The sequence below is a fragment of the Lycorma delicatula genome, chromosome 4 (assembly GCF_047948215.1).
Source record: "Lycorma delicatula isolate Av1 chromosome 4, ASM4794821v1, whole genome shotgun sequence".
In the NCBI taxonomy this organism is placed as follows: domain Eukaryota; kingdom Metazoa; phylum Arthropoda; class Insecta; order Hemiptera; family Fulgoridae; genus Lycorma; species Lycorma delicatula.
This window is the reverse complement of record NC_134458.1, coordinates 147,301,003-147,316,497: the sequence shown is the minus strand read 5'-3', so window position 1 is coordinate 147,316,497 and position 15,495 is coordinate 147,301,003. Positions and strand designations below refer to the sequence as shown.

The window sequence follows — 15,495 nt, the reverse complement described above, 5'->3', positions numbered from 1 at the left end:
TTTTTTACTGGAATGAAAATGTGTAATATAGAACTGTATCAACTGATAGCTACAAAATATAAGGGGTTTTTCGTTTAATAACGTATATACTTTGTTATTATTAATATTTTTTTATTAATATTTAAAAAATAAAAATGTACTATAATATTTGCTTTTTGGTTTGTTTTTTTTTTTTTAGGTGATAAGGTTTACTGGACAGATTCAGCAAGCTTTAATTACAGCACAAATGCGTCTTGAATCTGAATCAGAAAATCAAAAAATTAGTTTCCTCTGTTTGTTTACAGGGCAGTCATTTAGCTCAGAATATTCTGTTGATGAACGTAAAAAAGTTATCACAAATTTGACATCATCTCTGAACGCATTAAAAAGAATTTTTGAAGTAAGTTTAATTAGTGGATTATACTTTGTCGTTTTAATTGTGATTTATTATTATAAATTTATCTCCAGTACTTCTCTTATTTAAATTAGAATGAAAAACATTACAAAAAAAATAATTTGAAACAAATGTTTCCAGCTGTATTCATATTATTTTCTATGGAATTTGAAGATCGGCTACTCCGTTATACCAGTATACAGTTCTTCTGAACTTGTGAAACAAGATATAAATTTGGTTATATAAGAGCCATTAAAATCTTCACTTATTTTTATATATTTTATTATATATAAAATTTTTATATATTTAATTTTCTGTTTTTTTACAGCTTGAAGGTATAGAAAATCAAAGCATTTCATTGAATTCAAGTTCATTTGCCAATACATCAAATATGAAACAGGTAAACAGTAATTTAATTAATTTTACAATTCAGATATTATGAAGTTATTTTGTTATTAATAAATAATTAATTAGTTTAGATTTTGTTCTGAAGTCTGCTTAAATCAGTTTTTCCATTACTTTTAATTATGAATACCATTAACCACAGCAAATGGATTGACCTGATTTAGAGCATCCCTGCATTATTCTAGATCAATTTTCAACTGAATGTTTTGTTTGTAGCTTTCTTCCCATAGTCACAGTCTGCTGAATAGTGTCAAATTGTTCAAGCACTATATGAACCCTACCATTTGTAATTATACACTATGAACGTTCTTGGAAAGAAAAATAAGCACTTACCTTATTTTTTTTTTGCAATCTTTGTGGTGTAACACTTCTAGAGTTTTAGGTCAATCCAGTAGTGAAGGAAATGTTGGAAACAGGTTGAGTGCCGATCATTTCAATTGAAGTGCATCCACTACATTCATTAGCGCTGCCTGCTCTGATCAGAGTGGCCATTCCACATTTTGTTTTCTGCCTTATTCTGTCATCAGCATTGTGTGTAGAGTTGTTAGCATTTGGTGTCCTTATAGAACAACTGCTTTTAATAGTGTTTAATGTGGTTTCGCGTTTTTCTTTCTGAATTTGTTACATTGTGTTGGGGAAAATGGTTAACAATCCAGGACCTTCATCAAATACACACAATCTTTCCTTTTCAAATAGAAGGTTAAGTGATATTGAGTTATTACATTATTTACAAGATAGTGACAGTGCCAGTTGCAGTGACGATTGGAATCCTGATTCTGATATTTTGATGTTTCAAGTTCAAGTACTGATAACGAAGACAAGATCCCATTAATTTCTGATTCATGACAATTTTCCCAGCACCACCAGTTTCTACTGTTTCTGTGGCCCAAACATCAAACAACATTATATGGCAAAACACAGATATGTTATGAAAATTTAAATTTACAGAACAAGAAATTCTGGTACCTATTTCTGAATAAGGTAAACCAATAGACTTTTTCCAGTTAATTATAGATGATGATTTTTTACAATCAATTGTTAGCCGAGCAAATGAAAATGCTGTTCAGTTATTAATACAACCAGTAACGAATGAACATTCTCGTATTACTCATTGGAAAAACAGTACACTACAGGAAATTTTTTCAAGGTCTATTACTTTATATTGGCACAATTTCTTTGAGTCGTCTCAACGACTACTGGAAAACAGACCCATTATTTAATATTCCAGTATTTAGAAAATACACGACAAGGAATCGATTTCTTCTTATTTTATGATGATGCTTTATTTTACATCTGTGAAAAAGCTCTCTGTGACCATCTGGAGAAAATAAGGCCTGTCATAGACATTTTTAATACCGAAATGAAAATTATATATTATCCAGATAGAGAAATGTTGATAGACGAAGCAATGAGGCATGGGGAGGTCGTCTACATTTTAAATAGTATATAAAAATTAACACCATAAGTATGGGTTAAAATTGTGTATGACTAAATTGAGCAGACTGATACAAAAATTTCATGTTTATGAAGGTTCTGCGAATGTATATAGCAGAGTAGGACGTACGGAAAAAATTGTCTGTCACTTGAAAATAAGTTAGGTAAAGGAAATGCAATGTACCTATATAATTAATACAGTTGTGTAAATTTAGCAATTAAATTATTGGACCAAAATACATATTGCATTGGAACTTTGCAGGCTAATAGAAAATATATTCCTAAGGAAGTAATGGCTGCCAAATTGAATAGAGGAGAAAACAATTCAATGGTTTTTTAACAGAGTGCATGTAGGGAAATGGCAAGAGAAACGTAATGTCAATTACATCAACAGAATTTGAAAACATACTGGCTGTGTTTCGAAACAAAAGAGGCCAGGAAACAGAAAAGCCTGCCACTGTTATAGGTTACAAGTTCATGTCAGTAGTAGATCGCCAAATTCAGATGATGGCTTATTACCATTACAGTAGGAAATCAATTCAGTGGTTCAAAAAAATTATTTGTGTATGTACTGCAGATTTAGTCAATTTATATTATTTGTATAACAAATACACACAAGGTGGTTGTTTATATGACTTTGATTAAAATTAATCGGAAATTTGTTGTCTTTCTAAGTTTTATCATGTATTCATCATATCACAAAAAAGCTCACTCACAGCATAACCAAAATAGAAAAAAATACCAAGGAAAAAATGGTGTAAGAGAAACCAAAAAAGTAAGTAGAAAAGAATGTAGAAAAAATAAAATCAGAACACAGTCAATTTATGAATGCAAGGCATGTCCAGGAAACCCAGGATTTTGCTTAAAATGTTTTGATATTTTTCATAAAATGTAAATAAATATGTAAATCAATTTTGAAATAAAATGATGTTTAAAATAGAATTATCTTTAAGGTGTTTATTTGAAATTCCCAAAAGTAAATTGATTAAAGTAAAGTAATTCCCAAAGTTAACACTTTGGGAAAAATTCTACAAACAATGCTGACCACTCCAATTGGAGTTTTTTTTATTTAAATTAAAAAAAATTGTAAACATTAATATATTGTCAATTTGTAGCAATTAAAGGTATTTAAAAGTAATTAACTAAAAAAATTAAACATTAGGGTGAAACGTTATTATTTAGTCGGCAGTCAACCTGTTAAATGGATTTTTTGTTTAATTAGTTATATGTTTATAAAAAACCAAATTTGTATTACTATCGCTTGAAATATTATTGAATAATATGTGAAAAAATCCAATTTGTCTGGACTTTTGTAGTCCTTCCTGCAAGAAAAATATGGTGTTTATTAATTTTCTTAAAATTAAATATTCTTGGTTGTGGAGAAAATCTATATACCATTTATATTATTTTAATTACCCTGAGTAGCTTAAGATTTTTTCTCCAGGTAAATCATTCTTTGGCATTTTTAATTACAATTTATATTTTTTTAATATTTATTTTTGTTTATCTAACAGGATATAAGAAGAATTGATTATAAAAGAAATATGAAGGATGTCAAATATGATGGTGATCCTGACTTACAACCTATAAAAAGTTTTGAAAATGCATTTCTTGTAAGAGCTCTTTATCACATATCATCCTACATCAGTATAACTGTAAGTACACTTGTAGAAATTAATACAATTATATTACAAGTATTATCCCAAAATGGATCTCCAATTGGCCATTGAAAATAAATTAGCTGCTGTAAATCCATAACAAATGCACATTAGCTAACATCAACCAATAATTTCATTATATCATCCATCTCCTAATATTCTCTTCAGTGCTGTTACAGCAGCAATCAATGAAACACGGAATCTATCATCGTCACTCCTGTCAACCTGTCTTGTGCATGATGTGATTTGTTACTTTAGAAGCAGATCACAGCATCACCAAGATCCATTGATTTTATCTTGTTTATGGTAAAAATACGAATAACACCTCTGAGAAAGTTTGAAGTTGAAAATTCATAGAGAGGAGCTAAGAAATGCAGCCCTCACTAAACATGACAATTATGGCTGCAAGATGTACAAAGAATAATTGAGTCGTGTAAGTGTGAGAGATATTTTACTATTAGCTTCATTGTATCCTTGACTTGGTTCTGGATGACCATAAAATCTTCTTTATGACTACACAAAGTTTTTAAACCAATGTATGAATGAAGTAACTGGCCTGATTTCTGAGATAATAAAAGTTAGTGTTGTAGTGTAAGTGCCTGAATGTGAGTAGTGACTGTATAGAAGTAATGCTTAGGTAATTTATAAAAACTTTTTACTTAATGGCCAGTTAGAAGTCAATTCTAGAATAGCTCTTGTTCTTTAACCCTTTCAACTGCTTTACAAGTTTATGGATGAATGATCATCATGGCTACGCAGGATTTCAATTTCCATAATGTATTCGTATAAACGTGATTTGTATCCACTTTTATCACAGCTATGGTTACTTCATGGACTATTTTGCAACTAAAGGGTTCATATTCTTTTCTTTTTTTTTTTTCTATTTATGGTCTGTTTTTAGCTTGTCTGATTAAACATTGTTTTGTTCGATCACATAGTGCTGTGAATGTTGTAATGTTCATTAGTCATGGTTACATAATATTTTCAGAGTTTTATCTTTATTTTTTTGTGTTTTGTTATTTGAAATAATATATACGCTTATTAGTTATATGAGCAAACATTGTTTTGTTGGTTATTTTTATGTTGTCCTGTGAATTTCATAGTGTCTTATTTGGGATTCTATTGCGTTTCATAGTTTTATGTTTATTTTTATAGTCTTTTGTTATTGGATATAATATATACGCTTATAATTCATTAGTTTTAGTAATAAAGTATACCTAGAATAATTGCTAGTACTTTCTGCAAATCATCCTTGAATAAAGAAAGAGATTATATTTCAGATTTTGCAGAATGACTACTTTAGTGATGACGGGAATGATGTTCCTGATTATAGGAGTGATCCTATATTTGTTTAAATTATCAATGAGTCTAGTGATGGAAAATCAAATCATTTTCAGGTTTCTGAAACACAAGTAAAAAACTGAAAAGTGTAACTAAATAATTTAAAAAAATTAACTTTCTTTCTCAAACCAACAGAGAATATTATATAAGTTATTCGAAATATGTAAATAATGGATTAATATTAAGGATTTTATTATGTAAGATTATTATTTTGTAAATTGCAGTTTACAACTAACTGATGGCTGTTACCATCAGAGTTTATGTCACGACTTATGATTCTAAGAATAATCTGTTATTGAGTCATGATCTTAATTTTATGGTATTATTTTTTTTCTGTTAGTATAAGGTTTATGCAACCTATAATATATTTGTATGCTATCTTGGTTAGCCAGCATTGCCTGGGCTTTGTACAGAGTAAAGTAAAGTTCATTTAAATACTTATTTTTTGTGTGTATGTAAATGGAGAGAGTTGTTAGTAGAGGCATACCGTCATCAGTTTTATTTATCTCATAGCTTTTTTTATTGATTCATATACGTCAGAAGTTTCCAGTTTTTTATGGTCTTTTTTCTTATTTCGCCAAATAAAGTGAGGGCTTTAACAATCGCTCCATCCTTTATTATTCTGCTCACTATGTTGTCATGTTTCCTTATTAAACAGCACCTCCAACTACATTGTCTTACTTGGACTAGATATTACTTCCTATCTGAATCAAACAATTTATTTTTCTCATCTTTACATTAGTTAACAAATAAATATGTACATTACTATTATTGCCTTATATAGAGGATGGTATGGAATTGGTGGAAAATTTGTTGTGGTACTGAACATTGTTGCCAATGTCTATAATTTGAAATCGATAGCATTTGTCATCTGTTTTTTTTTTTTTTTCATTTTATTTGTTGTTTAATTGTTTATTTAATTGTTTACTCATCAGTGCATCATTATTTAGCACAATTCATTTTCAATACATTTTGTGCATTATCTTGTTTATATATTAAAAATAAAGATATGTAAATATTGTAATAAATATTTCTTTTAATAATCTGTATTTATTTTACTTTTCATATTCACGATTTTGTCATACGATGTTTTTGATCACTTGTAGGCTTGTATTTATTATTTATTCAAGTCTGATGGATGTATGCATGATGATTATATGCTTATAATAGTTTTCAAATATTCAATTTTAAAATACTACCATTTTTTTTTAACTTCATTATATGATTATTTTGCATAATTTTTATCCCTCCATTCTTTATATTTAATATTGAATAAATGTTATCTTTAATAAATATTATCTTTAATTTATTTATTTTTTGAGTAATTAAAATTTTATCAGAAGTATTTTGCACTCAATTTTAAGACAGATTCTTTGTTTATTACATTGATATTAGATCTTTTTATCATTTTATTATTACTGTAGTTGAATTGATACTTATTTACTTTTATTATACATTTTTAATAAATAACATTTAAGGATGGCAGACTAATTTTTGTACTGAGTATATACATGTACATTATCTGCCTTTCTTAGCTTCATCATAATTAAATCATATGTTGTTGCGTTTTATATATACTCCATTTTCAAAACTCATTTTACTGGCACTTTTACTTTGACTTTATATAACATTAGGTTATGCCTCTTTTCCCACTCAAATCATATACATTGGCTAATCTTTCTTCCTGTTCTTTTTATCTATTGGTTAAACTTTGTTTATTTATTTTATAATTATCTACTTCCTGTTCTGAGCAAATTAAGATTCATAAATAAAACATCCACTTGATTGTTAATCTGTTCATTTATGATCATTTTTCAGCTATTTTTTCATTTAAAAATTCTAAATTTTCTAAATATTCATTCTTCTTACCTTTATACAATTGTGAATCAGTTTCATAGAATCTTCAATTTTCAGCGAGGTATATCCTTCTTTTATTAATGCGTTGCAAGTTTTCCGTATTTAAAAGATCTCATATGTTCATTACGTCTTAATTTTAACTTTCTTCCCATTTTCCCAATATATGTTGTATCACATTTACATTTTATTTTGTATATATCATTACTGTTAGAAATATCCTTTTTATCTATGTTATAATTAAAGATCTTCTTAAATGTATTATTCAAATTTATAGCCATTTTTACTATGCACTTGAAAAATCTTTTGATCGGATAAACTTCTTTTCCTGTAAATGTTATTTAGCCCATTTATAGGTTTCTTTATTGTTTTTTAGTTCTACTTCTTTTATTTTTTATCATTCTTCTATAATTACTTTTTAATATCTGTTATTCTCTGCTATACTAAAATAGTAGCTTTCAAGTAAATGATAAAAGATTTCATGATTTGCCATTAAAGAAATTAGGTAAAAAAGAATTGAACACTATTTTTCGTACAGCAGAAAATAACTGATATTAAAAAGTAATTATTTGAAGAATGATGAAAAATAAAAGAAGCAAATTAAAAAAAAAAAAAAACAATAAAAAATTAAGAAACTTATAAATGGGTTAAATTAACATTTACATGAGAAGTTTACCCGATCAAACAATTTTTCAATAAGTACAATATAAAAATGGCTGTAAATTTGAGTAATATACTCAAGAAGATATTTTTTAATTACAACATAGATGAAAAGTATATTTAAAATAGTAATGGTGTATACAAAACAAAGTGTAAATACAATACAACATATATTGAGCAAATGGGAAGTTAAAATGAAGACTTAAACATATGACATCCTTTAAATACAAAAACCTATGCAACACATATAATAAAAGAAGGATATACACCATTGAAAATCAAGGACCCTATGAAACTAATTCACAATTGTGTAAAAGGAAGAAGATTGAACATTTTAGAAAATTAAAAATTTGTTTAATTACAAAATAATGGAAAAAAAATCATAAATTAACAGATTAATAATCAAGTTAATGTTTTATTTAGGAATCTTAATTTAATTGGGAGTTTAATTTATTTAGGAGTCTTAAAGATAACTGTACTCAATATAAAAATGATGATCTTGGTTACGAGATATAAAATTTCTGCCTTCTCCTAGGTCAATCTGGCTGATGAAAATAGGGTAGAAATTATGCTGTATGTCTTATAAAATTGATTATATATAAAAAAAAATGGTAACCAGTAATAATAAGATATCCTTTAGTGAGTAATATTAGGCTTACCTGTCAGAAGTGATCAACCCATTGCAATTTGATAAGCTACTAGTGTAAAAGCATTAAAATGAATGCTATCCTATTGGAGGCATTCATTTTAATCTCATTCAGTCATTTTATTAGTTGTAAAACAGTTTATAATAAACTGTTTAAATAATAAATTACGCAACATTTTTGTGAATGGAAAATCCTATATTGCAATACAGCTTATCTTTACCAAATTATATTAATACATCTTTCAAAAAACTAATAAATAATTTTTATTAGGTAAAGTTTAGAGAAAAGAGAAAAAAATTATTTTTGATGACAAATATTCTAATTTGGAATGGTTGCAAGGACTTCAAAAATAATAGTAATAATGTGAAAGGCGTTTTATGTTCAGTCATTGTTCTTTAATACAAATCTATTTTAATGGTTATTTTTTATAATGAGGAACAACTTTCTCTAGCGATGCAGTAGTAAGTTTTTTCTATATAGCTGCTTAAGTAGCAGCTTGTTTTTTTATAAGAGCATCACTTTTTATGTGAGATCTATCCATATGTTATATAAAAATATGAAGTAAAATAAATGTTTAAAAAAATATAACCATCTTCAAAAGAAAGCTGTAGTAAAATGATAAAAATAATTATTTTACATTTACTTTTTAAATTTAAAGTTTTTAAATGTGGTACCAATTAAATATTGAAGGTGGTGGCAATAAATTCTAGTTTTTAATTTGGTGCCAACTTGTAAGGACCTTTTTTATGTTTTTTAAGTTAATTTCTATAATTATTTGTATTTTATATTATACATATTGTTTTACTAGATTTTTGTAACCTTTTATTTTCCCTGTGAATATAGCTAGAATAGTAAGTGGGAAGAAGTGGTGATTATGCAATGCCAAAAATAAAGTACCAGGTTTTTTTTGCCACGTTTATGGGTCCAACTAGTTCATTTAGACAAAAAAACGTGTGTGTGTGTGGGTATGTGTAAGTGCATATATACATTTGTAACGATACGTTGCATTGTTTTCGGCCTTGTATCTCAAGATTGACCAAACCGATTTTCTTCTATATATGCATTTATCTTATTAATTTTTTCCAAAATTTGTTAAAGGGGTGGGGATATTAAAAAAAAAAAAAATTAATTTTCTTCAGAGTCATTTTACAGAAAATGTTATTAAAGCAAATTTATTACCTACAATTCATGTATAAATAATGCAAAAATTTGTTTTTCAAAAAAAACTCAACCCCTCCCTCTTAAAATTGAAATATATGTTTTTTTTTTTTGTTATTTTTCTCTATCTCCCTTTGGTTATATATATTTTTCAAAGATTTGTTGAAAGTTTATAGTTTATATAAAGAAGAGATCAAGAAATGTCCATAATTTTTTTTAATTTATAGATCCCAGTCCTAATATGCAAAAAAAAATTATTTTGAAAATTTTCTTATTCTTATTTTAGCCTCTATTGAAGGGGGTGTTAGATTTAGAAAAAACTTTACTTAAGGGAATTTGTTAAACTTAACAATGAACATTTAAAAAAAATATATTTCTTAAAATGTATTCCCCACCTCTAAAAAATATATATTCTTTTTTTTTTGTTCTTAATTTTTATTATTACAAAAAAATTGTATTTTTCTTCATCACTTAAAGGATTATTAAAATTAAATTACCTTTGGGACCTGTATTGCATTCTGAACCCAAAATGAGGAGTTTTTTTTTATTACTTTTATAAAAGTTATATTATAGTTTATTTTTCATTATTTTTAAACAGTTCTTTTTTAAATTAATTTTTATATTTTTTAGGGATCTCTATAAATAAATTGACTGGCATAGGCAGGAAAGTCATGCAATACTTTGCCAGCTTTTTTTATATTTTTACAACACTTTTCATGCTTAATATTATTAAGAAATTGTTTTTTTTTTTTTTAATTATCATACCTACGTTTAAAAAAATGATTACTTAAAAAAAATAATTACATCCACCTTTATAAACCATATACAGATCTTTTCACATAACTGAGCACTATAATTTGTTGTACAAAAAGGACCTTATGACATTGTCACACTTTTTAATAAATTACTGATTCATTTAAAATATTCTCTATCAAATTTATTTAAAATAAAATGAAACAATTTTCTTTTTGTAGAAAGAACATTATTCTCTTAATGAGTTTTAAATAATATAAAAATATGAGATTATAAAATATTCTAAAGTGATAATATATATATGATTTTTGACCCTCAAGTATGTTTATTTATCAAGTATGATTTATGAAATGATGCGAAAACGCAACTTCAACAGGAAAGGGTGTCTAAATTTACACAGACTATCTTAGCTTACTATTTTTTTAGGTTTTTATAAATCTAAACAAAAACTAAACAGTACAGAAATTAGGATACAATATAAATTAAATGATAACGTTTTATTTCAGTAAACAATGAATATATCAAGTTTATTTTTTATGGTAATCAATAAAACATTTTGAGTGAAGTCCAACTTTACTCTTATTACACGAAAATACTGTTGTGATTTTACATTGTCGGCAGCGGATTCTTCTATTATTTTTATTTTTTTTCAGGAAGATGCTTATCAACTGAGTGTCGTTGAGTTGTTGCAAATGAAAACACTGTCGGTCATTTAAGTCTCTGCATTTGTGGAATAGCAATTTCTTCCCTGTTATTTGCTATTGATGATAGTAATGCGATAACTACACGTTGTCAAAATTTAATTTGAGTTGCTTTATTTATTCTCTGTGGATGTATAACGCTTCCACAGATTTACTAAGCTACATCAAGAAGATTTGAAAACAAAGGCCACTGCCATTTTTCCCCTTCCATTGTTATTCAATAGTTGCTGACACCATTGTCCAGTGAATCAACCCCACCCTTATAGCGATTATATTGCTTGATGAAATCTGGTTATTGGATTGACATTTTCAATTTTTTCACCTTAGAATACCTTTTGACATCATTCAGAAGTTCAGTAGACCGAAAATTTTTAATTAGAATAGCAGTAGAGTTGTTCCATTGTGCAATAAAAATTGAATTAAGGTATAAAATGGATAATCGTACATCCAATGAGGTTTCTTAACAAAAAACAAGAATCTTTCAAGGGGCAGTTTTGAATTTTATTTTCATTAACTGTTCCAGTTGAGAAAAAGCCTAACTTAACACTTTAGATGAACTAAAAAATCTATCAAAATTAATGCTCTGCTTTCCAGGATTGTCTACAATGCACAATAAATTTTTAACAACTGAAGCACCTAATACAAGGATGGAATCTACTTTTCCTTGTTAAAGAGAAAAGTTGAAAAGGTATCCTTTTGAAAAATATAAATGCGACATCTTGTAGGCAAAATGCACAGGTTTTCCTTTTATAAACATTTTACAAGAAGGCGACCAAAGTACAGTATCATCTATTGACAGGTGGTAAACAAAAACACCATATTTGCCAAAGTTTTTATTTAGAAGATCACTGTATAGCTGCACTTTAGAGAACATGTTTGTAGTATTTAACATATCATTGTCAGTCAAATGCAAATTTTGTTATATCTATACTGCTGGTGGCTCATGGCTTTCCTTACAAATATTCATTGAAGTTGCAAAAATGCAACATTAATTTTTTTCTGCTTAGATATTGGCAGAAAAAAATTTAACAGCAAATAGTTAAATAATTGAACAGTTGATAGTTAAATTATCTTATCGTGATTAATAATTCACAATAAGATAAGTTTACATAGAAAAACTATCTCTATTTTTGATTATGTAATAATCTGTTAAAATGATATTGTTTATCTGAGTTTATTCTTACATAAATTATTTATAGGTTATCTCAGAAGAAGTAAAAAATGATTAAATTTAGTGAACAATAACATAAAATACTTATTACCAACAAAAACGTTTTTCCTATCATCTAAAAATATGCTAGATTGTTATTAAAGTAAGCTACTTAAAAACAGTAAACAAATTTTATTTAATGTAATAACGCAAAACAAATTTCATTCATTATTGCAACTTCATTTGTATATGGGTTAGTACAAAATACCCTGAAGTTTCTCCATCTTTGTTGTATGTTTATAAATGTGTGTTCAAATAATTTTCATTAACTCTTGCTAAGTTGTTATTTATTCTGTACTTATTTTATTTCTTTAGTATCTTTATTTATTTACTTTAGGGAGATTTTATTTCTTTAGTATTAATATGGACTTTAACAAACTCAATTTTTTTTTAATAATGCATATTCTGTACCACTGCTGTGATTAAGGTTTCACCACAGTTTTCTTTGATCCATCCGTGTAAGTGTTGGGTCAGTTTATTTTTTTTAATCCATGATAGCACCCCTATCGAATCTATGATAGTACCCATATTTCAATTTACCTACACTACTCGTGTAATTGAAATAAATTATTTTATGATTCATTAATTAAAATCGATTTACTAATTTTGGAGTTGTAGGGATTCAAATTTATAACTAAAATTTTCCTGTACTGTCGGGTAAAAATTAATATACCTTCACTTTTTACTGCCAGAATGTTACTAGACAACCTGGATTATGGCTAAGGAACTGGTAAGTTATGTTAGTTGAAATTAATGACAGCACTTGAAAACTAAATTGAAACACTCTAATCTAAATTGGAAAACGTTGATGTTATATGAAAGTCATAAAAATAATATTTAAAATTAGAGTTTAATGATATCTTACTTAGAAATTTTTTTGAATAATTATTTTTTACTTTTCCTTCCAGTATCAGCATGAAATACAACAGTTGTATCAGAGAAGTGATTGGTGTGGTGGAATAATGCGCCAGATATTGCGTGGACCATCAGTTATACATACTTATGATAACAGTGGACCAGGTGGTTATTCGCCACGTGTTGCAAGAACATTACCACCACGATTATCTTTAAGAATTTGGGCTCATCACCGAACATTAGTTTTGCTTTTTATAGCTTTCATTCTTCTTCGGTTTTTTGGTTATCCTACAGTACTTGTCATTATAATAGCACTGATAGTTTGGTTTCTGTTCTTATTTTTTATTTATTTGATAGGATGGGCGCCAAAACCACCACATGTTTCTTCATTTAATTCTAGTTTCTAGAATAGAAGTACATCATTTAGCTGCTAAATTTATAAAAAGTTAATATTTTTTTAGATGTATGTACACTTTTGTATTTTATTTAACTTGTTTTAATTGAATAATATAATATTCAAAATTATTTCCATGATTAAACACAGTTGCCGTAATAAAATTGCTATAATACAAAATTATGTTTTTATTAAGAGTAAAAAATGTTATTACTATTTGTTATCTTAAGTAATGTAAAAGCAATCTCTCACTAAATAAATCTCTCACTAAATAATTGTTGATTAATTTTTTTCTAAGTTGCTCCTTTAAGTAAGTTCTAATTGCAAAGTGAATATTGCGAATGTTTTTTTTTAGGTGAAAGAATTATGTTATATACTTTTTTTTTCATGATATAAGTTTGAAATTTATTGTGATTTATCAACATGTACCATATATAAAATCCTAACATAATTTTTTTTTCCTTAAAAATAGTGAATCTAGTTCTGCACTAAGCTATTCATAATTATCATTTCATTACTCTTTCAAAGTTAAAGTCATGATTTTTTTTATTGTATTTCAGGTCACTTATAGTTTCATAACTTTTAGAGGTTTCTATGTGAATCTCTCAATTGCTTAATAATATTTTGATTCAACTGCTTAAGCAGTGCAATTTGGTAGGAAGGTAATATATATTTACGAATTTAAAATAAAATCCATTATGCTATATTGATTTTACAAGTTTGGCTATGACCAAATATAAAGTTTTTTGACAAAACAATTGTTCATAACGCAAAACTTGAATTATTTTGATGATACTTTAAAAATGCACTTCATAATAATAGTCTTTAGTAATGTAAAGTAGGTTGTGTGGATAAAAAGAGTAACATGGCTACTTGTGTCTTGTTAACAATTAAGTTCTTTTAATTTATAATCTTACACATTCAATCAGAAACGTTATGGAGATAAATTAAATTATTTAGTAAATAATTGCTTATATTTCCAGGGGTATTACATTAATTGCAGATTTAAGTACTACAATCTGAATTACTTTATTAATTATTTCTTATTTGTGTGTAATATATATATATATATATTATCAAATAATTCATTAACACTTGTGCTATTAAAATTTAATAGTAAATGAAATTTTAACAACCGAAACATATTAAATAGATAAGTTAAACTTATTATTTTAATTCCAAGAATCAGTTTTCATGGGATCCCTTCTCTTCAGTTGGTATTTAATTTATAATTCATTAAATATTTATATATATATATATATATATATATATATATATATATATATAATATGTGTGTGTGTGTGTGTGTGTGTGTGTGTGTAAAATTTGTTTTAAATGTGTTTCATCTGTTCCAAATTTGATTTATTAAACTATTTTGAACTACTTTTTTTGTGAAAAATCTTCTTTCCACCTAAATCTATTAATAATAAATAATTAATTGAATTATTTTAACATTAATATAAAAAACCTTTTTTTCCAAAACAGTAAATGGTCTTTTCATTAAAAATCTTAGAATGTAATTAAGAATTCTTTAATTACTTTTTGTACAATTTCTTTTTTCATTATAGCCCTGAATGAGTAATTAGTTATTTATTTTTGGCTATTCATTTTTTTATTTCCATGGAAAGAATAAAAAAAATTGATCTACCACTGCCATTGAGTTTTGAACATTATATAGAATTGCATCAGAATTTAAATTAATATAGTTCACTTTCTATCTCTTTGTTAATTTGCATTGTATATCAATCCACTCCTTATTCTTCTTATATTTATGCATGAGCCTGGAAGTTAGTGTGACTTCTTTAATATTATTTTTTAGCTCGTATACAAAACCAAACAACATTGAAATGTGCATTAAATCTGGAGTTGCATGGGATAGATTGATAATTTTTCCCTTCACAGGAGCATAAAGAACAGGAAACAACCAGTCCAGCAGCTTGGCAAAAATGTTATGATAATCCATATTTAGCTGGGTAGTAGTTGATGTATTAGTTAATTTGCTAGATTTTATTTGTAAATCGACGGGTCTTGGGGTAAATCATGATAAAAAGT

At 26.7% G+C, this 15,495-nt stretch overlaps 1 protein-coding gene across 5 annotated transcripts in view; it reads left to right on the top strand.

Moving 5' to 3' along the window:
- LOC142323936 (sphingomyelin phosphodiesterase 4-like) overlaps positions 1-13,726 on the top strand; it is a 115,926-nt gene extending 102,200 nt beyond the window's left edge. For 3 of the 5 annotated variants that reach the window (XM_075364322.1, XM_075364321.1, XM_075364323.1), the window contains 4 exons: positions 179-379; positions 702-773; positions 3,727-3,867; positions 13,103-13,725. In XM_075364322.1, coding sequence (XP_075220437.1) covers positions 179-379; positions 702-773; positions 3,727-3,867; positions 13,103-13,456 — 768 coding nt within the window. In that variant the 3' untranslated portion in view covers positions 13,457-13,725. Of the gene's footprint in view, positions 1-178; positions 380-701; positions 774-3,726; positions 3,868-13,102 lie in introns of all 5 variants that reach the window. The other 2 variants (XM_075364325.1, XM_075364324.1) reach the window with 2 other exon arrangements.
- Positions 13,727-15,495: the final 1,769 nt, after the last annotated feature.